This window comes from Phoenix dactylifera, chromosome 18, assembly GCF_051530095.1.
Source record: "Phoenix dactylifera cultivar Ajwa chromosome 18, Ajwa_hap1_PhDact_Kaust_v1.1, whole genome shotgun sequence".
NCBI classification, from domain to species: domain Eukaryota; kingdom Viridiplantae; phylum Streptophyta; class Magnoliopsida; order Arecales; family Arecaceae; genus Phoenix; species Phoenix dactylifera.
In genome coordinates this window covers 18,220,421-18,242,237 of record NC_143207.1, presented here as the reverse complement: position 1 = coordinate 18,242,237, position 21,817 = coordinate 18,220,421, and the positions used below count along the sequence as shown (strand labels likewise).

At 38.9% G+C, this 21,817-nt stretch overlaps 4 protein-coding genes across 9 annotated transcripts in view; 1 reads left to right on the top strand and 3 right to left on the bottom strand.

Annotated features, from left to right (window-relative positions):
* LOC103696391 (endoribonuclease Dicer homolog 4) overlaps positions 1-671 on the top strand; it is a 79,782-nt gene extending 79,111 nt beyond the window's left edge. For all 5 annotated transcript variants that reach the window (XR_015974679.2, XR_015974680.2, XM_088714275.2 and 2 more), the window contains one exon: positions 268-671. Coding sequence is in view for 3 of the 5 variants with exons in the window: in XM_088714275.2 (XP_088570401.2) it covers positions 268-424 (157 nt within the window). In the remaining 2 variants the exon portion in view is untranslated. The remainder of the gene's footprint in view (positions 1-267) is intronic.
* A 1,016-nt stretch (positions 672-1,687) lies between these two features.
* Positions 1,688-8,054, bottom strand: DRS1 (DROUGHT SENSITIVE 1). Its single transcript, XM_017840431.5, has 4 exons — positions 6,722-8,054; positions 5,325-5,731; positions 4,404-4,502; positions 1,688-2,319 (listed from the first exon to the last, which is right to left on the bottom strand). Exons 1-4 carry the CDS (start codon positions 7,397-7,399, stop codon positions 2,109-2,111), a joined length of 1,395 nt encoding a protein of 464 aa, XP_017695920.3. The 5' UTR covers positions 7,400-8,054; the 3' UTR covers positions 1,688-2,108.
* A 122-nt stretch (positions 8,055-8,176) lies between these two features.
* Positions 8,177-18,738, bottom strand: LOC103696388 (ATPase 8, plasma membrane-type-like). Of its 2 annotated transcripts, XM_088714278.2 has the most exons (15): positions 15,200-18,738; positions 13,855-14,354; positions 13,630-13,749; positions 13,430-13,528; positions 13,203-13,340; positions 12,800-13,114; positions 12,373-12,699; positions 11,639-11,758; positions 11,282-11,404; positions 10,766-11,180; positions 10,158-10,672; positions 9,892-10,065; positions 9,375-9,557; positions 9,075-9,262; positions 8,177-8,652 (listed from the first exon to the last, which is right to left on the bottom strand). In XM_088714278.2, exons 2-15 carry the CDS (start codon positions 13,900-13,902, stop codon positions 8,556-8,558), a joined length of 2,862 nt encoding a protein of 953 aa, XP_088570404.1. In that variant the 5' UTR covers positions 13,903-14,354; positions 15,200-18,738; the 3' UTR covers positions 8,177-8,555. The 2 variants fall into 2 exon arrangements, with proteins under 2 accessions (XP_088570404.1, XP_088570405.1); XM_088714279.2 differs by lacking the exons at positions 8,177-8,652; positions 9,075-9,262 and having other exon boundaries at positions 9,550-9,684.
* Positions 18,739-18,869: 131 nt separating this feature from the next.
* LOC103696386 (large ribosomal subunit protein eL39) lies at positions 18,870-19,715 on the bottom strand. The gene is made up of 3 exons (XM_008777998.6): positions 19,561-19,715; positions 19,354-19,457; positions 18,870-19,227 (listed from the first exon to the last, which is right to left on the bottom strand). The coding sequence occupies exons 1-3, from the start codon at positions 19,561-19,563 to the stop codon at positions 19,179-19,181; spliced, it is 156 nt and encodes a 51-aa protein (XP_008776220.1). The 5' UTR covers positions 19,564-19,715; the 3' UTR covers positions 18,870-19,178.
* Positions 19,716-21,817: the final 2,102 nt, after the last annotated feature.

Below are 21,817 nucleotides of genomic sequence, written 5' to 3'. Positions count from 1 at the left end.
TTTCTCTACCATGACTTGATTCAGTTTTTGGCTGTGTGCTAGAAGACATCTGACTGCCTCTACAATCAGTGTGTGTGTGTGTGTGTGAAGTTAGAATCCTTTAGAAAGATATTCTCTAGAGCCAGTGATGTCAAATTTAGCGTTGGGCATCTCCTGTTGGCGTTGGGTTTCTGTCATTTTTCCTGTCTATAGTTTTTTACAGCAGTGCTGGAACATATATCTGACTGCCTCTACAAATCAATCAGCCACTGATCTGAAACTGTGCAGGTTCACTTACAAGGTTACTGTCGAAGTTGAAGGAGTTACCCCAACACGCCTGGAGTGTTTTGGTGAAGCAAAGCCACGAAAGAGAGCCGCAGAAGATCATGCTGCAGAAGGCGCCTTGTGGTGTCTCCAGCAACTTGGATATGTAAATAAGCCCTAAGTCTTGTCATTTTTGTTAACATTTACCATCATTTTCACAATCATTTTGTTCTTCCCTTGTTCTTGGAGCAAAAATATGACTAGACTAACACACAGCCCAACTAACCATGAATATGCAGCTTTTCAGCTCCAGTTTCCATATCATTGTTGTACATAATGCCAACCATAGATGAGATGAGGCTCTTTTTGTGCCTTTTATGTATATTAAAATACAGCAGGGTTCGCCATAATTTAAAACAACTTGTCAAGAGCTACGTGTACAAAAAAAAGATCCTTTTAAGAGTATTCATTTGTAGTACACTAAAACTGTAATTTTGGAGGTTGCCCTTTTAGATATGCTTGTTCTGCGAGGGCAAATGTTTGAGCTCTGTTAAATGTCCTAGGAATGGAAGTCATTAGAATGCATGTACTATATTTCTGTGAAACAACTGCAAGCTGGCTGCCGACTCTTCTTATGCTGCTAGATGGTTCTGTTCTAGTTGCACCACGAACGAAAATACCTGTTTCTCAAAGCTTCCTACACGCTTAAAGCTGAACAATAAAAGAGTGAGCATTATCAAATAGAATGATGCTATCAGCCATCTGACGGAATGGATGTCGTCTAAAGAGAAACCAGCTAATCTCGAGAATTTGAGGCTAAAATTTGCAATCAACTCAAAAATTTGCCATACTATTTGAGCTAATCTGAAAAATATTTGTTGGGCAACCACTTAATCTGAAAAATTTTCAACCACCTCTATTTCTAATTTAATCATGAGGATTATTCTAGATGTTTTTGGAGAAAATAGAGGACATGTTGTATAATTTCAGGAAAACCAAGATCCCCGCCATGATCTGTCCATTACCTTCTTGAAATAATCGTAATCATGCTAGGTAGGCTACACTGGACGACTAATAGAGAGGAATAGGTGTATGATGGCCTTATGACAGAAGATATTGGGATATTAAGAAGAGTTGGAAAAACTTAGGAGACTAACTTCTAGCTTATTTTCTGGTTATTCTTTCTTTTAAATATGATAAACCCATTCATCAATGATGGTTACATCAATGTGAAATTTGTGATTACCAAACATCAAATGTCAAAAGATTAGCTTTTAGTCAAGATTTTAAATGGATCTTTTTTTAAAAAAAATATAATCAGCACCAAACATCCTGAAAGATCAAGGCACGAGCAATAATAGGACGTTACCAAACAAAATGAATTTTCTAATGTAATCCAACAGTCCTTGCCAGATAAAAGCTTAATTTATCATGTCCCAGTCACCTGATTAGAGACAATATGTTTTGAGTTGATTTGAACATAAGAGCTAATTTGAACAGAAGAGGTGTCGTGTCAGCTGAGTACAGTCCCTTTGAAACATAAGAGAGCTAATTTGAACAGAAGAGATGTCAGCTGAGTACGGTCCCAGGACCCAAAAGTTACCCTTGTTAACCAGATTCTGATGCCCTAAACGCAACCAGAACATATTCAATTAACATAAGCTAAGAGAAGAATTTTATCTGTTACAATATGCATAAGCCTTTCAACTCACATTCCAGCAGATTTCTACTGGAACTAACAAAATAGTCATCAGGTCAAACAGCACCACTTTTAACAGTTAAACCCCATCTTCATTTTACGACTTGGAAATGAGAGTACAAACAGTGGACTGGCTCTTTTGCTTGAACAGGCCCCAGATAAGCATTTATGATCCCGTCCAGAGGTATATCTTACCACCAGCAGTGGCACAGGCCAGAGACCCCCGTTTACATGAATGTGCAGCAAACCGGCAGGGTATCGAAGTCATGTGCTCGCTTTCCAGAGGTGTGGTCGTTTTCTCTTTGATTGAGATAACATCGACGGCCCTTCTCATGTTACCTAAAAACAAATAGGAGTCATCCCATCCCCAGATTGCTCTGAAACAGAAGAAAATCCGTCAGCTATTATAGTGATGTACGAATAGCAGTTAAGAGAGTGACACAAAAAGGCCAGCATATCCAAGTGCAGAGTTAAGCAAGTTCTAACTTAATGATGGATCAATCATAAGTCAAATCTATATGACTAAGGCTCCATTTGGGGGAGCTTTTGGAGGGCCAAAAAGTACTTTTTGTCTCTCAAAAAATACTTTTAAATGAATTAGGAATATTTGGTAAAAATTTTGGAAAGCTATTTTAGCTTTTTGCAAGAATCTCTATTTTGGAGCTTTCTGAAAAATCATTTTTTAGCTCGGTCGGAAAGCCATTTTTTTGACCAAAATATCCGTGATAAAATATAATTACACAAAATTTCCCTTTAATAATTGTTTAACCAATTTTATCATCTAGCTAGAAAATTTGTTATATTATAAAAAATTAATTTATGCTAGTAATTATAATATTTTATATCCTTATTATTGTATTATACTATAAATATAATACTATATTATATTATATCATAATACATTGATATGCTATGTTAAATAATTTAATAATATATTAAATTATTATGCTATAGTATACAATATTATGTTACTATATTATTATATTATTATATTACATTACAATAATATTATACTATATCATATATTTATGTATTAATAAATTTATCATACCAAAAGTATTTTCTCAGTTTATTTACCAAATATATGTTAAAGTGGCACAACACTTTAGAAATGTAGTTACCAAACAGCAAACAACCTTTTATAAAAGCTCTACTTCCAAAAGCTCTACTTCTAAGAGCTCTACTACCAACAGCTCTTCTAAATGGGGCCTAACAAACTACGACATAGACGCTGTGAATGAAGATTAAGATGTTCAACCCCTAAGAGGAGGTTCAAACAAATTCTACAAATGCTGTAGCCTTGTTAGCTCAATCATCAACAACCGACCCAAATGTGTGCACGCATGTGCATCGTTGTGCATCTGCGCAGTGCATGCTTGAATGCAACCTGGCTTCAAAAATTTTCACTAAGATCAAGACAGATATATAAAGCATTATTGCAAATAGACTGAGAATTTCCCATACTTGGATGTCTCCTATATCGTCAGTTAAACCCATTTCAATTTAGAGATATTGTTGCGCTCTATGAAGAATTTCATTCTTTTAGAATTTTAAATTAATATGGAATAAAATGAACACTCGTTCTGCTTAGTACATTAACATTTGCCATCCTAAATATCAAGCATAAAGTTGTTTTGCCCAGAGACTTTATTCTATATACAAGGATCCTCTAGTGGACACTAAAGTGGCGGGTACAAACAGAAAGAACACTTATTCAAGACAGTCGAGGCATCTTACAAGATCCTGCCACACAAGCCTTAGACATGATAAACGCAACTGCCACTTATAGTAAGTTAAACATATGTATGTGTCTGCATAAGCATGCGCTTGTGCGCACATGTATGCATACAACTAAACCCAGGAAGAACATAACACCAACTATGTTGGTACCAGAATGGTGAAATGATGAGAGTTACACTAGATTGAAACCCAATCACTAAAAGAAGCACAAACAAAGGGATCTTCCTGATTTGATGACTGAAAAATAAGGATTCCCAAAGCCTGCCCCAAAATCCAAATAGTTGAGGACAAACTCGACAGTTATTGTTGATTACCAAATTTTAGGCAGGTCACTGCTTCTGAAGTTTTCCTTCATTAAATTTATACATTAAAGATCAGTATAAAGGAAATAAACAAAAGTAATATGCCATATAATCACAGAACTATTAACCCACTAGGTTTGACCCAAAAGTGCCTAAATAAAATGAACCTATTCTCCCTAAACCAATAGAACCATAGTATCCTGAAGTCATTTGTTTGATTTGCAGACTGGAAGTTCAAGATAGATTTGAGAACCATCTCCAGGAGCCATATGATACTAAACGACCATCATAATGGTAAAATCTACCGAGGAACTTGTCTTCAGTAAGCTCTACAGTCACTTATTGGTGTTGGAGCCTATAAGCAATCCCACGAATAAAAATCATATCAATAATTTTAGAGATTATGTAAATAGCCATACCTGAATGATGATAACCATCTACCGGTCTGATTGTTATGTCTAATCAGTGTTAGATCATCGAAGTTGTTGCCACCCAGAATTCCAACACTATCATCAATACTGCATAAAAGCATCAGTGAGCAACCATAACAACAAAGGAAGAACTGGAAGGCAAAAAATGTTAAGCATGATTTCTTGGGACATATTACATTCATTTTTAAGTGAAACTCACTGGTATCATCTAGGAGAAGGCACAATGTACCAATGTACAAAATTAAAATTATAAATTTGTGACATGAACAAGAGATCAAGAAATAACTAATATTTGCAGCTAAATTAAAAGCAGAGCTTAGATCTAGTGTAAAATATGATAGCAATTTCTGATTAATATGTGGGCCATTGATGTTATACACAAAGTAGGATCTTTTTTCTGAGAAAACATAAATAGAAGAATAAGAAAATTAAAGGAATAATAACACTTTTATAATTAAAAGTTTCCAAGATATACGTGCCTAGCAAGTAACAGGAGATGATATCAGAACTGCTAACATAAATAGCAATCATTCAAAAAGAATAACATTACACTCAACAATACTGTGGATCATTTTCTAATTAATGAAAGCCCAAATTATTATGGGACATCTGGTATATAGTCACAAGCATCCATGATTATCTATTGCTATCTTGCAACAAACAAAGGAATAAAGAAATATTGCTATAGATGAGCATGGATAATTGATGCAGAAAAATATATGATAACATATTATCTACTCCTGTCTCAGATAAACATATCTATGATTTAACAATAAAATCTAGAGGTATTTAACTAACCAGGCATATCGATTCTCAGCCACCTGCCGCCAGAAACAATCATATTGAAAAATATACTACAGATTTTAAGCATTCTAACAATTTCCAAAACCAATGCAGGATAAAACTTACCTTGTTGTTGCAAGGAAGCTCCCACTGGGTGAGAAATATGCAGAATGAACAGCTCTGCGATGCTGAACATTCTTCAAGCTTTCTGGTCTATCATTCTTTATACTTCTCAAGTCCCATATGCAGGCCATCCCATCTGTTGAACTTGTAGCTACCAAGTTTGAATTTTCTGGATGAAAGTCTATTGTATTAATCCGTTGCTCATGCAAATCCCAAGAACTTGAGACTTTCCCCACCCTCTGATCCCACATCTTCAGCTCCCCTGATCCCTCACCAAGATACAAGTAGTTATTATCATTAGGCTGTGGACATATTGAGTAAATAGGAGCATCACTGGAATAGATCATATTGAAAGTTTCCTTCCCGATGTCCATCAAACGAATGAATCCATCATAGCCGCAGGTAAAAACCTGCATAAGGAAGCCACAAGCATTTAACCATTTCATTTTACAAATGTGATTTACCTACTGCATTGTGTGTATATCTGTGTGCATGTGTGTGTGTGTGTGTGTGTGAGAGAGAGAGAGAGAGAGAGATTGAGTTACACAACATGCAGTTTATGAATAACCAATTTACACCAAAATTCATGAAGACATTTTGACTCAGCTTGCTATATAAAATTAAGGCATTCACTTCAAATCCCTTTTTTTGGCATTGTATGTGTTTCATTTCCTGTTGAAAAGTAATAACTAGTATAAGCCAGCCTCTTTGGCTTATTCCAATCAACAAAATTTCATAAATATATACAATGGGTACATCTTGAAGCTCTTTCCTCCTCCTCTCCACACCCCCCCCCCTCTCCCCCACCAGCAGTTTTTTTTTTTTTTTGGTAGAACCAGATTTATTGCATCAATCTAGTGAAAATACAACCGTGTGAATCAGCAAATAAAATATACAAAAAAATTGAAGGAAGGTCCGATGCAGCAGTCCAGAAAGTAGTTCCCATATCCTTTCCCCTTTATACAAACAATAGTATCATTCAAAACAGCATATTAGGCATGTATAAAAATTGTGATAACGTGGTTTCTTTTAGCTATATATTCCCATTCCATGTCACGAGGTTTTCCAGAGGTCCTGAACTCCTAACAATTAAATCTCGCTTTCAGGATGAAATGTCTTAACCTAATGCCAAGCAGAATTCGTGCAGATCCACGCTAGCTAGAGTATTCCTGCAATTGACAGTATCCAACAACTGCGAAACGACCCATCATGGTAATATATTAAGAAAGTTAACCAGCTTGTGCACTGTAGATGACTTTAAAAGGGGGAAATCTCTAAAGATGAGAAATCTGTCTCCACGTGATGAAAATGATCGATCAAAACATAGAAATTTTGCACCTCTTTGAACTGTTAAACACTTATATCTATCGATATCTTGAGGAAGAATTAAGAGGCTGTACCTTTGTTGGGGAGAAGGGATGGATCGAAATCCCCGAAACAGGAGCCGAATGAGGAGCGTAAACATAGACACCATCTCCATCCCCTTCCCCATAATCCACATCCCAAAAGCCAACATGCCCTAGTTTGTTGCCGACGGCAATCACCGTCCGATCTCCGAAGGGGAAGAATTTTACAGTCAATATCCGTTCAGACAGAACCTTACCAACATTCTCCGGCCTCAGGACCAGGGACGACCTCGGATCGAACGGCCCTCCCTCCTTCCCAAGATCCGAACTTGGCCTGCCGGAGGCCCCCAAGATAACGTCTTTAAAGCCGAGATCGGACGAACCGGGCCCCTGGAAGAAGACCTCGCGGGCGAGGAGCGGGCCGCGCCTGGCGGCGGCGACATCGGACGCCGGAGGGGATGGAGCGACGTCGGAGGGTTCGGGGTGGGGGGATTGGTCTGGAGGGAGGCCGCGGGTACGGAGAGAGCGGCGGATGACGATGGGGGGTTGGGGGGAGGGGCGGGATTTCTTGCGGTCGGGGGAGGGTTTAGGGGTTTTGGAGGAGGGGCGCTTGAGGGAGGCCGAGAGGTCGGCGGCCTTCCGCTGGAGCAGGAGGGAGGCCATCATCTCGCTGTTCCGGCGGATGTTCTCCAGCCTCCGGCGCTCGTAATCGTTTTGGGCTCCAGACGCCATGGATGAAGAGGACCGAGAGAGAGAGAGAGAGAGCGAGAGGTAATGGGGAAGCGAGGTCGGTTGGGCGAGGCTTCGAGAGGACGGCGGGAAGAATATATAATGGCGGGAAATGCAGGAGGTCGCCACGTTGGATGAAACTTTCGAGTCAGTTTGCTGTCCAATTGGCGGCAAACGAGACCAACGTTCAAAATCTAAATATCGACCGTGCTTTCCAAGTTGGAATTTTATTTTAACCCTTCATCAAACGTTTAAGTGGGAATAAAGAGCACACCCGCGCATACAGTGTTACTGACCTAATCTCTTATATTGTGTAGTTGACCCAATAAATAATGGATAGCTGATAACTGGATGAAGCAAACATCCTAAGAGATGCAGTGAATTCAGTGAAGGTGATTAGTCTCATGAAGTTCTAGTGCACTAAACTCAGTAAAGGATTAGTCTCATGAAGTAACAGGGCTAGAAGACACCACTGACAAAATCTTTCAAGACAGTACTAGTTTGTCACATTAGCAAGGAAGAACAATTTTGCTTACTATGCAGCAAATTTGGATCGTCATACGCAGTGCAGACAAAATATGGTCAGGGCAAATTTTAGGTGAACTATATAGCAAGTTTAGACATGGCTAGGATGGTCATGAATAGCCTATTCATCTATGTTTGTTACTGCCACCACTGAGTGGAAAGAATTGAGAAGAGGGGGGGGGGGGGGGGGGGGGGGGTGTGGAACGGAAAAGATACAACTTTCTTTTCAGAATAAAAAAAAAAAGAGGGCAAAACTGAGGACAAGAATCTTGAATAAGCTTTCAAATATGTTTTTGCATGAAGATCATATACATACTAGCAAAACCTCTCTTGTACACAGCAAGATATCGGGAAAAAAAATGATATCGATAAAAGGAATACACAGCATTTTTTTATATTAATTTAGCCAATTTCAAGCTTGCATTTTTTTTCCTTCAATCACCTTTGGTATGCAAAGCAAGTCAAGCCCAATCTGATTCCTTTGGTTAATCGTCTTCCAAAATTGCTGCTTACGACATCCATTCTTTATAAATTCCTTCCTCGGAACAAAATTTAAGATGGAAAACAAAGAAAAATTAATCCAAAAACATTATCTCCTCTTTCGATCCTTCTTTTAGTACCTAGTAAATCTTCCTTAAACTGTATAATGCTGTTGGATTGTCTCAATGTCTAGTCCCTTGAGTTTCACTACTGACTCGACATGTCCCTTCAGTGTGTGAAGCTCCCTAAGCCTGCAAGAAAACATTTCTCGTATATTATACACTTTACCTTCATGTCTTCCTCAAACCCATACCACTAAGGAATATAACATCCATGGACATATAATTTGACATTTCGAAGAAAAAAAATTTAGGGGTTGAGAAAGAATTCAGAAAATTATATAGATTTTTGTTTAAAAAAGGGAAAAAAATAAAAAGGAAAGATGTAATCCTGGTATATGAAAAACAGCATGTAGGATAGAGATAATGACAAAGATATATGATGTCATCAGTCTAAGTTGTATCATGAATAAGTGTCATGTCCTTTCTGAATAATTTGAAAAAAATATAAAATATGAATGGTTATGAATAACTTGCAGGCCTTATGAATAACTGATAGTGCTTGAATTATTCTTAGAAGTAATGATAGTGCTTCCTAACTTCATATGAATTACCTGGCAACTTCAGCCCGCCTCTTTGCCTGCTCAGCAATCTCAGATAACTCTCTGTAGTTGTTATTCTTCTCATTAAAGAGACTGCCTGAATTCTCTGGTGGGTGCAGACCATGCAGGGTTCGCTGAGCTAGTGCCCATTGTGCCTCCCGTTCTCCCTTCCCATAATCTGGCTTGTTAGTGAATGCAGTCTGCGATACCAATCCAGTTTCAATCAGCAACAAAAATTAATCGATGTAGCCTCCACATTAATCTTATCCTTTGATAATTGATGCGAGAAAAAGAAGAGAGGAGAAGGACTACCTTGTTCTGGAAAAGGTTGTCCCAAGCCTGACCACTCAAGGAATAGCGAATAATAAACTTGAGGATGTCAAGAGGGACAAAGGTGATGATGCTGTAGAGCCATATGACTCCTGCCCATCCCCATCCAATCCCACGGATTTGTGCGAAGGCCCAGTTTGCATATACCGCAACGACTGTAGCCACCTACGAATGCCATGAGTGTGATCACTGAGGGTTCTATATAACACGCTATTAATGTCAGAATGTTAGATTTGCCCTATCTTGATCCTTTTAACCCTTCTCTTGGAATAGGGGAGCTTGCAAAGAAAACCTAAGATAACATAGAGAGATGTTTAAATAAAGGATTTGGAGAAACTAGCAATAGCAGGGGATGCGTTCTTTAACCGCATGAATGACAGGAATGATTTATAAAGCCTACTTCACTTTACTGGAAGAATGATCATTCATTATTTCTACCCTACAGTTATTACTATTGTTTGCAGAGAATGAATTCATAGGATGACGAGAGGATGCTTACCAACTGGGCAACCGCAAAAGCACCAACAAGCAAGAGACCAGGGCGCTCGACAAAGCACCAGCTCCTTGCCCGGGTGACGAAGATAAGCGCTTGGCTTATTATACTCACTTGAAGGTACAGAGCCGCTGTAAGCTGGCCGATGTTGTCTCTAATCGACCTCACTTTGAAGGCATTCTGAGTAGGGTACAAGTTGCATACATAAGTTTCATATGAAGTTTGCCGTAGTTGATAAAATACAAAGGTAAATGCTGGCAATTACTACTCACGGAGAAGAGGTCGGTCTCTTGTGCAATCCAGAAGAAGAGAACCGTCATGAGGGCCATATAGGTGCCAAGAATGATCCCGGTGGCGAAGATCTCACGAAGCTTCCAAGAGTCAGGGACCGGGGAGGGCTTGACACGGTCCTTGGAGATGGTCATGATAGTGCCATCATTTAGGATGGCAATGACAAGAACCATGAAGGGTGAGAAATCGAACTGCCATATGAGGGCAACGAGTAGGAAGCCAAGAACAATACGAATAGTGATGGAGACTGCATAAATGGTGTAGTTCTTCATGCGCTGGAAGATGGCACGGCTGGTCAGTACTGCACTAACAATCACACTGAGACCAGGCTCTGTCAGCACAATGTCAGATGCACCGCGAGCTGCGTCAGTGGCATCTGCAACTGCAATGCCAATGTCAGCCTTCTTCAGGGCAGGCGCATCATTCACACCATCACCTGTCATGCCGCAGATGTGCTTCCGGTCCTGCAGCCGCTTCACAATCTCATACTTATGTTCTGCAATAATTCAAAGAATGTCAAATTCTGTTAGCCTGTGTTGTTAGGAAGATTCTTCTTATTAACGTAACTGCAATTGCTGCATGTTTCTACCTGGGAAGACACCGGCAAACCCATCAGCCTTCTCGATGAGCTCATCAATGGGGATGCCACCAGTGATGTCATCCTTCTTCTCTACGAGAAGGCTGGAGGAGGGGTACATGTTGGTCCCCATGCCGAGCCTTCTCCCAGTCTCCTTCGCAATCGCCAGTTGGTCACCAGTGATCATCTTCACATTGACCCCAAGGTTAAGTGCTCGGCGGATGGTCTCTGCACTATCATGCCTCGGCGGATCGAAGAGAGGGAGGAGGCCAATGAATTGCCATGGTCGACCAAGGCTCTCCTTGTTTGCCTCAGGCACCTCCTGCTTTGCTACCCCCAGAGACCGGAGGCCGCGGTCAGCGAACTTGTCGATGATGATGTGGACCTTTTTCTTGGCATCCTCTCTCATGTTGCAGAGTTCAATAATCTGAGCAAATGAATAAGGAAATATCAATCATGGGATGGCAACCAGATGTGTGACTATAAAACCGATGAACCTAACAACTAGCGGTCTTAGTGTGTATGTACCTGTTCAGGGGCACCTTTGCTGATCCGGTGCCACTTACCAGCAGAGTCAATGTAGGTGATTGCTGTGCGCTTGTCCACTGGATTGAAGGGAAGGAAATGCACCTCCTGGATCCCAGCTCTAGCCTGTGTACACGCATAAAGCATAGAAGTGCATGAAGGTTGGAAAGATTAACACTAATAAGTGATGCTTAAAATTCTTGGAGAGGTTGCTGCCAGAAACAAAACGATTTGAACCATAATGGCATTCAGGATCTTCTGAGCTTAGATCTTTGCTCTGTACCAACCCCACATTGATGCAGAAAGGTTGGATGATGATAATGTTGATTGATAATTACAATATAGATGCTTGTGGCTTACCTCCTTAGGGTCAGATAGCATTCCAACAACAGAGGCATCAATTGCATCCTGGTTTTCAACCCTGGAGGCCCTTGCAGCATATAGGACCACAATATCCTTGTCAATGTCTTTCACAAAAATCTGCGACACAACAATAATAAAGCAGCAGTGAAGATGACTTAGATCTTAAGCTTTGAGAGAATTCAATCACTATAGGCAGGTGCCTTGATCCTCTATGTAACATATGGATATTTATTAGATGAAAAATTTAAACATGGCATCTTGAGAGAGATGAGCACGACAGAGATGAGAAAGATGAGGTGTTACGTAATTAATGCAACGTAAAATGGAATTTTATGGTAAATAGATATTCGACCTTTGGTATGTGTTCAGAGACAAAACATATGACATATAATAAGTGATGCAGTGTTTGTTTGGTTCAACCATGAGAGGTGAGAAAAAAAGGTAAATGAGAAGCAGCATGTAAGATGCATTAGTTCAGGTTGATTTGGTGGCAACTTGATATAGATAATTTCAGCCTGGCCCTATCTATGGTGAGGGAATACGAAAAAGCAAACTAAAACCTAAAGTAAGATGGAGACTCTGCAAGAAAGAACCTGCACCAACATGAGGCATATCCCTTGATCCACAATCAAGTCCCAAAAAGATTTTTCAAGATGGAAAAGAAAGCATACCAAATAGATTGAATTAGGCTTGTTAGTTATCATCGCAAGTCCAGTCATGCAGTATCGTACCTCAATCATGTTCTTGTCTACAGTGAGCTTGTTGAGGGTGAGAGTCCCAGTCTTGTCACTACACAGCACGTCCATCCCCGCCATCTCCTCAATTGCTGTCATCCTCTTTGTAATGGCCCCTTGCTCGGATAGCCGGTGTGACCCGATTGCCATGGTGACTGACAGCACCGTGGGCATAGCAATTGGTATCCCACCAATGAGGAGCACCAGAAGGTTGTCAATCCCATCCCGATACCTTCGGTGCTGAATCGGGTACATGACAATGATCTCCACCAGCATCCCCACTCCGATCGAACAGATGCAGAAATTACCAATCGCCGTGAGAACCTAAACAAAGCAGCATGAATTCAATCAAACCCGCGTGCAGCTAATAAGGAGATATGAGGATGAGGAGGAGGAAGAAGAGGAGAAGCTTAGGCTTCGAGACCTTCTGAAAGTGGCCCACATTGTTGGTGCTATCGACAAGGTGGGCTGCCTTGCCAAAGAAGGTGTGGACGCCGGTGGCAATGACGACAGCCTCAATCTCACCCTGCTTGCAGGTGGAGCCTGAGAAGATCTCATCACCTGGGTTCTTGGTCACAGGGAGGGACTCTCCGGTGAGAGCCGATTGATCAATCTTGAGAGGATCGCCATCCAGGAGGCGTGCATCTGCTGGGATGATGTCGCCAAGCTTGATGCTGATAATGTCTCCCGGCACAAGCATCGCCGCCTCTTCCTCCAACCACCTCCCATCTCTCAACACCTTCAACCGAGCGACGGCCGATCCAATTAAGCAGCATAAACTAGGTAGTGGAAGCACATAAAAGATATATGATGATGCCATTGTTCACCTTGGTCTTTGGGGCAAGGCCAGCCATGAGGGCGGCGGCGGCATTGCCGGCATTGTTCTCCTCGATAAAGCTGATGGTGGAGTTGATGATGAGGAGGACAACAATACCAACGAAGTCTTGCCAGTCGGGCGGTTTACCCTGCGGATTCATGACAAGCATTCGTAACATACCTTCGTAGTTCCTTCAATAAATGAAATCGAACAGCAGATGGAACTTCATATATATACCCCTCCATTGGCAAGAGCGATGGCCATGATGGCAGCACTCTCCATGACCCACGAGAGTGGGTTCCACATGAAGCCCAAGAACTTGAGGAATTTGCTCTCCTGTTACAGCGACCAACGGGAAAAGAGAGCTTATATAAAATCTAGCTATTCCCCCCATTGAATTAAAAAGCATTGGATTGAGTATGATTTGAGTAAAAGACCTTTTTCTCCTCGAGCTTGTTGGGTCCAAAGATCTTGAGACGCTGCTCCCCATCCGCAGTGGTGAGCCCGTCCCTGGAGCATTTCAGCTGCTCGAAGACTTCGTTGACCGGAATCCGCTCCTAAAGGAGAGAAACGAAGAATTCAATGGTCAGTTTATGAGAGATCGACGTGCCTGAGCAATGAGAGATTGGAAGATCGACCAAGAGATAAAATGATCAACTCACAAGATCGACATTCTCATTTTTGATCTCTTCCAATGAGATGCCAGCCATTAAGGGAGAAGGCGGTGGTCGAATTAAAAGGGAAAACAAAAAAGAAAGCGGAGAAGGGAGAGGAGGAGCCCGTGCTTTTGTTCTCTCTTCTCTTTGCTGGCTCGGATGAGACCTTCACGGAGGAGGAGAATAAGGGGAAGAGAAGGGTGAGGAAGAGGGAGTTGGTTCGTTCTTCTCTTGATTCAGGGGGGAGGTGCGCTCAACCCGGTCCGTTACCTTGGAGCGGCGGAAGCGGGTGACGTCGTGGACTGGAGGCCCAGAATTCCGGGTTGGTGTGGAGGAGACGAGTGCCGATTCCTACGGGTATAGTCAAATAGCTGAGCTCCTCCTAACCGCCAAATAAAAACGGGTTTCCCTTCCTATGATGCCAAGGAGCTGCTTCGGCAATTCGGCTGCCGTGTTTAGTTTCTGGTCCCCCATGGAAAATCTCTCTTGGTTTTGACTTGCCGCATCTGCATTTCATGGTTATTAGTTACTAGAGTTTTCTACTCGACCACGTGCCATGCATTTGAGAAATGTTCTTTTCCTGGGTTAAAACGTGAGAAGCTGCACATTCTTTGTTTTATTTCAAGTCATTTCCTCTATATTTCGAAGATGAGAAGCTTTTTGTTTTCTAACTTTGTTGGCCCCGTCCTGTAAGCCGCCATTGTACTGAATATATATATATATATATATATATATATATATATATATATATATATATATATATATATATATATATATATATATATATATATTTGCATTGTATTTAAAGTAGTAGGCTCCCATCTTACACATTATATATCTACACATACTCATAAATTTCACATAAAACTCATGGGGAAAACGAGTGAGACAGAGAAAAAAAATACATGCAGCTGCTTCATTATATAGAAGTGTTTTTACATAAAACAAGAGCATAGAATTAAGGCTCTTAATTAGGGATGGCCGCGGTAACCCTATCAGACCCAGATTTTAAAAGTATTTTTTTTTATTGGATGGTTTAATTCTTTGATGAATTGTAAGAGAAAACAATATATTTTTATATTTTTTGATAATTTGTTTCCAACCTTACTATTTTTTCCAATTTTGGTGCTCATATGCATATTGGTTTAGGTCAACGATGATCACTTATTGTAACGAGGCTGATGATTTGGCTGTATTTATTCAGAAGAATTTTTTTTTTCATATGATCACTTAGTTAATAACTGAGTTGCTGAGTCATTACAACCAGATCAGGGAGGTCAGGTTGGATTAATTTAGGGTTATTCTAGTGTTATCTCAAGTTCTAAACAGGATAAACATAAATTTATCTTACGTTGAAACTCCAGTTCCAAAGACCTTCAACATTTTACAGCGTTCTAATTTGCCAACAACGGGATGCCTGTATAATATATGAGATGATCATGGCAACACCAGCAAGACAAATCAAGACATACTTAAGTGATATTTCTGAAGCTCACAGTAAAATAATGCACAAGATATCAGGAAATACTCTTATAATTGAACCTCGACATATTTGCCGTATTATGTAATAAATACCACATATGAATGTGTTAATTACACAGATAATGTTCCTCAACACGATTCACCATCCATGCAATCTTAACCCATTGGAATTGGAGAAAGCAAAGGGGGGGAACAATGACAAAGAAGAGATAAAATATGAAAGACGGTATAAGTAACTTCTTGATAAAATCCAGATTCCAAAAATCATCAACAGTTCCCCAAAAGACATGAAGCAGAGCATTTTCTCCAAGCATTAATTCATCTAATAAAATCCACAGGCCCTACATTGATGGATAGATTAGCCCCCACATTATAAACCACCTAATAGTTGATTATAAAGGACCCTGTAAATACTCCACTAAAATGAAATTTTACTCTGTTATGCCCTTTTCAGAGGCAGGGCCAAAGTCCGACGAAAGCAGAGAAAATGGTATCATCTACCACAAATTAACTGAGCCTGCAAAACAATAAGAAGCACCTACAAAGACATTAACACAGAAGAACAATTTCCAGTTCTAAATCCGCATCTTCTGAAAACATATTGATTCTTTTGTAATGTAACCTGAATGTGGGTTCAGAAGTCCAACAAATAACCCACATGATAAAGTTAATAGGTGTTATTGCCATAAACAATGGCTAAATTGGTTTATGAAATTGGAATTACCAAGCAAAAGAAGATCAATGGGGGGTAACATCCCGTGAACCTCGAGTAATGAGTACCTTTACAAATCAAGGTTTTCTCAAAAGATCAGCTCACACGTACATGTCATACAGTTTCCACTGTAAAGACAATAAAAAAAAAGTCTTAATGGTACTGCAATTGCAAAGTGAATACAAAACGAATTATTTGACCAAATCAACCATGCACCATCCCCTCTCTCCTCATACAAAAACATTCATGGAAGACATACAGCTTGGAAACATATATCAACTTCCAACCCAAGAAAACAGAACTCTTCATATAATCCTTTGTTAAAATCAGATCAGCAGTCTTTAATTTTTAGTCGAATTTTGATTCATGATTCTCAGGGTTTTTTCCTCAAAAATTCATTTCTTTTTTTTATATCATTAATGACACTCTAAGGGATGACCATGACTAGATACACTATATTGGTAAAAATCGATGTCTTACGCCAGGCAGCTTTTGGAATAACTGAATAAGTTCATTGATCACATAGTTTTTTCTCTAATTGGCGTTAGTACATTTCACTGAAACAAAAAAAAACAACTGTAGAAAAGATGATTGATCCAATATACATTTTGGACAGGGTGAAACCAAATCATACTTGAACTATTCCCCGTCAGGATGTAAGAATAAAACTTCCTAATAGACAATAAAACCTCAACTCAGCTTGTGAACATTACGAGTCAAAATAGGCCCCATAAAAGTATGGTTGCCACACAATGTTTCAAACCTAACTGCTTAATTTTTGGACTCTAGATAACAGATATGGCCACTTTCAACAATTCATTTTTATGTTAGAACAGTCTAGCGAACAAGATCTTATCCATAAATCATATCTGAGGATTCCCTTTTCAAGTGCTTCCAATTTTATATCAGCAACTATTCAGATTTGTCCTTGACTGTAAGTCACATCTGATCAATCAAAAACAAATAACAGTAAATACACTCATGTAAAATCATAAATGTCCATTGTTAACTCCTATCTGGAATTCTGAAGAAAAATAAGGGTGAAAAGACAACCCACTGGGGTTGTTTGATCGTCTGCGGCTTCTTGGAAGAGATGAAACCTATTTTTCTGTAAGACAGATTCTACGAAAAACAGACTTTTCATGCAACTCATTCTTCCAGTTTTATGACTTGCCTGAATATATGAAATTAGTTATATTGAAAACATAGCCAAGCAAGTGTTTCGTAATTTTAAGCTTTGCATAAATCTAGCTAGTAAAACCTGACAATTAAATGCCCCCTTGGTGCAGGATAACCTGGCTGATATTTAAGCTGATTTCTCTTTCTTTGTTCTGAATCAAAATAAAAAGGTCCACTGTCCTGTCAAAATGAGAACTACTGCTTGCTTAAATATGCTTGCAGTTTGATGAATATGACCTCTTACTATGTTGGTGTTCCAACACCTATAGTAAGAGATGTTCACCCTTAACTTCTTCACCAGCCCCACCCCCACCCCCACCCCCTCAAAAAAAAAAAGAGAACAAAAAACACATGATGATCTCAGCTACGAGTATCCACATTTCTCATCATTCTTTTGCATGATAAATGGAAGTTATCAAATATGCTTGATTTCAAAAATTCATTTTTAAGTTAGAATAGTCTATTGAAAGTACATAAATAATGATGAGAATTCAATTTTCAAATGCTTTCCCCCTAATGTCATTTATCAAATCTATGACTTCATTTCCCTAATTGATAAACAATTTCATATCAGCAACTACTCAGATTTTGCCTTGACCATGAATCACATCTGATCAGTCAAAACATATATCACAGGTAGATAATCCATATCCTAAATATCCATTGTGAACTAATTTCTGGAAACATGGAGGAAAAAATGTGTGACACTTAAAGACTGCTGGGTTGTCAGTGCAGTTTCTTAAAACAGACAACCATTAAACCTGATTTCTGTAAAGCATATCTAATAAAAAAAAGGGAGCAAATTCGTTTTTCCTCAAACTCATTTTTCAGGTTGTTCTATGACTCGTTTAAATTTACAAAATCAGTTATGTAGAAAACATGGCTAAACAAGCATTTCTATAAAACCATTTCATTTTAACTTTTCCATAAATCTATCGAGTAAAACCTGACAACTAAAGAGCCCATTAGTGCAGGATAAACCATTTGAAATTTGAGTAAGCCAATTGAAAATTGAGTGTCTTTTTAGTACTTTACTCTCAACAAAAAATAAAAAGCTCAAATAATCTGTTAAAATTCAAACCTATTGTTACTCACTCAAACATGCTTTTAGTTCGAGTAATACAACATTTTAGTCATATTATGTCATTTTCTTTTGCACATTCTAGAATACTTCAATGAACAGAAGAAGCTCGTAGTCAATAATGCATCACAAAATTGGCAGAATCTTAATATGCACTAAGAACTGGCAGAGATTAGAAAATTACCAATGACAAAGTGAGCATATGAAGATATCTAAAAACAATAAGAGGGCAACTGATCACATTATACTTTGTATTAAACCTAGACACCACTGTATGGATGCTATCCCTCACCACATAATTACAAGTGGACATTCTTTTCACGGTTAATCAAACTAGTGTTATATCTAATTTTGTGCAACACAAAGTAGACCCAGATCCCTTTACTATACAGCCCAGCAACTGGTGATCCTTTTGCCATTACAAAATAACAGACAAGAAGAAAGCATAGGAAGTATCAAAATAATCCATAAACGAACAGACAAGACAAGACCATAAACAATACAAGCAAAAATATCTACAAACTGATCCAGCACCCATCAATGAGGAGTATCAAAACGCAGAAAAAATAAGAACAAAAAGCGCATATGTTGTGAATCACTGAATCAGATTACCATCCTCTTTCATGAAGAATAACCCAACACCTAAATTAGAAAAAAATTAAACGTTTAACATCCTTTCTCAAGATAATGATGCCTAATCATCAGCATCAGAACATAAAAGCCAAGCTTGGCAGAGCCAAATCCAATCCTAACATCTCAAAATATTCCCGTCTTATCCAAGGTTCATTTCGCAGTTAACATGTCTCTCACTGAACGAAATTAAGCAACATAGAAGCCTTATCTCCAAACAAGAGATGAGCACAACATAGGGTATCCTTAAAATCCTAGCTTCGTGCGGCGCCAGTGCCTGCGCTTGGCGTTGTACCTGAGATAGACGGAAAAAAAAAAAAGAAACAACTTTAAAATAACCGGCGCAACAGGTGAACAAGATTCATCAAGAAAATCATCAAAGAATCAAATTAGAAGAGGAGAGGAGGAGAAAGAGGAGCACCTAATGGTGTTGTCCGTCCTCATGCGGATCCAGTGGGGGATGGGGCGGTTCTGCCTCATCTTCTTCGCCAGCTTCTTCTTGATCCTGAAGGTCTTGTGCGACGGCTACCAAAAAGAAGAATAGAAGATAAGAAGATTACGCGAGGGATCGGACCGAAGGAGGCGAAACGATGGCAAGCAGGAGAGAAGAAGAGGGATAGGAGCATACCATCCTGGCTGCTGGCTTTGAGCTCGACGGCAGCGGCGGAAACCCTAAGCGCACGGAGAAACCCGGCAATGGGGATTTCAGCTATTTATAGGTAGGAAGGAAGAGAAGGGATCGCCGCTTGGAAAACCTGGAGATCACGAGGTCAGCTGGGAATGGGCTGGGTGGGTTAGGTCAAGCCAAAACGGCTTAATGGTCACAGCCCATCAATTGGGTTGGGTCTCCTTGGGCTTACCTATTGGGCTATGTAAATCACTAAATCTAGAGTAAATTATAAAAACCCTCTCAAAATTTACTTTTATTATACTTGCATCCAATAATTTGTAAAACCTGCACTTATACCAAGTTAAATTAACAGCATTAGTGAAACCATTTATCTTATGTGGAAAGTTAAATTTTTCTTTGAGCGGGGAAAAGGATGCATATATTTCTTGTGTCCTAGGACGGATGTTATATCTCTTAAGATTATTTTGAGTTCTATTTAGGATTAATGGTTTAGCCAACATTTTATTAAGTTACGGTTAAAATGATGGATAAAAATAAACCTCAGGAAAAACATAAGTTTTTCAAACTATTGAGTCTAATTATAATTTACTCCTAATCTTAAAAAAAATTTATAATTTATTTATAAATCTAATATTAAAAAAGTGAGTTTGTCATAAAAATAAAAATATGTATAGAGAAAGAGGGGGGGCACAATGAGTTGATGGTCTTTGAGTAGAGGCCACAATTAGGTTTTGGATCCGAGTAATTGGTTCAATAAATTATTTGATTGGGTATAGATTTAGTCAAGCACACAAACTTTCTTCCACTTATATAGCACGCGTCAAAGTCTAGTTTCTCTATACAATGTGAAATACTATAAATTAATCATCCTTTAGCTTTTCCTTTTGGGTTTCAAAATAAAAAGATAATAATATATATAGTCCTTATAATTATGTCAATTTCTTTAACTACCCCAAACTTTGACGGGTAAGCCACATGAATTCGACTCTTCTCTTATGAAAAAAAATAGAAATATCTTATTTGCTAGATAAAAAATACGATGATTCTTCATTAAAAAGATCAAACAATTATAGCCATCCATTCTCTTCCACATACATGCTTTTCTATGAAATCTCTATCATCATACGTGTGTTTCTTCACATAAAACATGTTTAAATTTTATCTTGTCATTTCCTTATGCTAACTAGAAGATAACTTCTAATTCTAATTCCCTATTAGGGCGTCTGGAAAATGGTGGATTCACTTGATCCTAGAAGATCCTAGTTCCTTAAGATAAAAAAAAATCTTCAGCAACCAAAACTAAGCAGTTGGCTACCTTATTTCTAGGATTTTTGTGTTGTGGGAAAGCTGTAATTTGGCGAGGAAAAAATTTCCCTACATGGCTTTTTGATCCTGCACTCATAAAAATCCCTTATCCATGTCACATTATCATTGTAAATGCAAGAAGTGATGATGCACAAGTCATTGGTATAACAAATGAGAGATTAATGATCTCCTTCCTCTTCCTCTAGTGTACTTCTATCTGTGTACTTTCACGTCACCTCATGACTAAGACTTGAAATTAGTCTAGCAAATACTCATCAACAACCAATATCTTGATACACAATTACTTTCGATGTCTACTTTGAGCATGTATGTTTAGATTCAAATTGGATTTGGCTTTAGGTTCGGATTTAGCATATATAATTTGGTTAAGGTGCGGATAATCAGCCAATTTAAATATTTATAGCCCAACCTTTGGATCCATCATTTTGTTTATACTGTTCTCATCGAAGGAGATTGCATCAAAATTTAATTCTCTACAAGATTGAATTGATTCTATCTCAATCCCATCCTTTTGTTAACCAACATGGTATCATGTAGCCTCTTCTTTTGTCTCTAGCTAAAATTTCATACCTATAATCCTCAAAAATATTTAAATATCCCTGTCTATGCTCAAGTTTGTCCATAGCATGGATGTATATATATACATATTTCAGCCATTGAGAGTTGCAATTCCAAGATCCTTGAGAAGACAGGATCCAAATTTAGATATCCAGTACAACCACCATTTGATTGTCATGAACAGACTCTTTTCCAGATATTTTTACGCCTTTTTGTTTGCTGGATAAAGGGAAATGTGCCAGGGAATGACTAATCTTTTCCCTTTATTCCATTCCATCTCACCAAATGCTACTACTTCATGCTAGAATAAATAAGTTAGTGCATGGATACCGACAAAATTTCTAGGAAAATTTTTTGCTCACTTAACCCT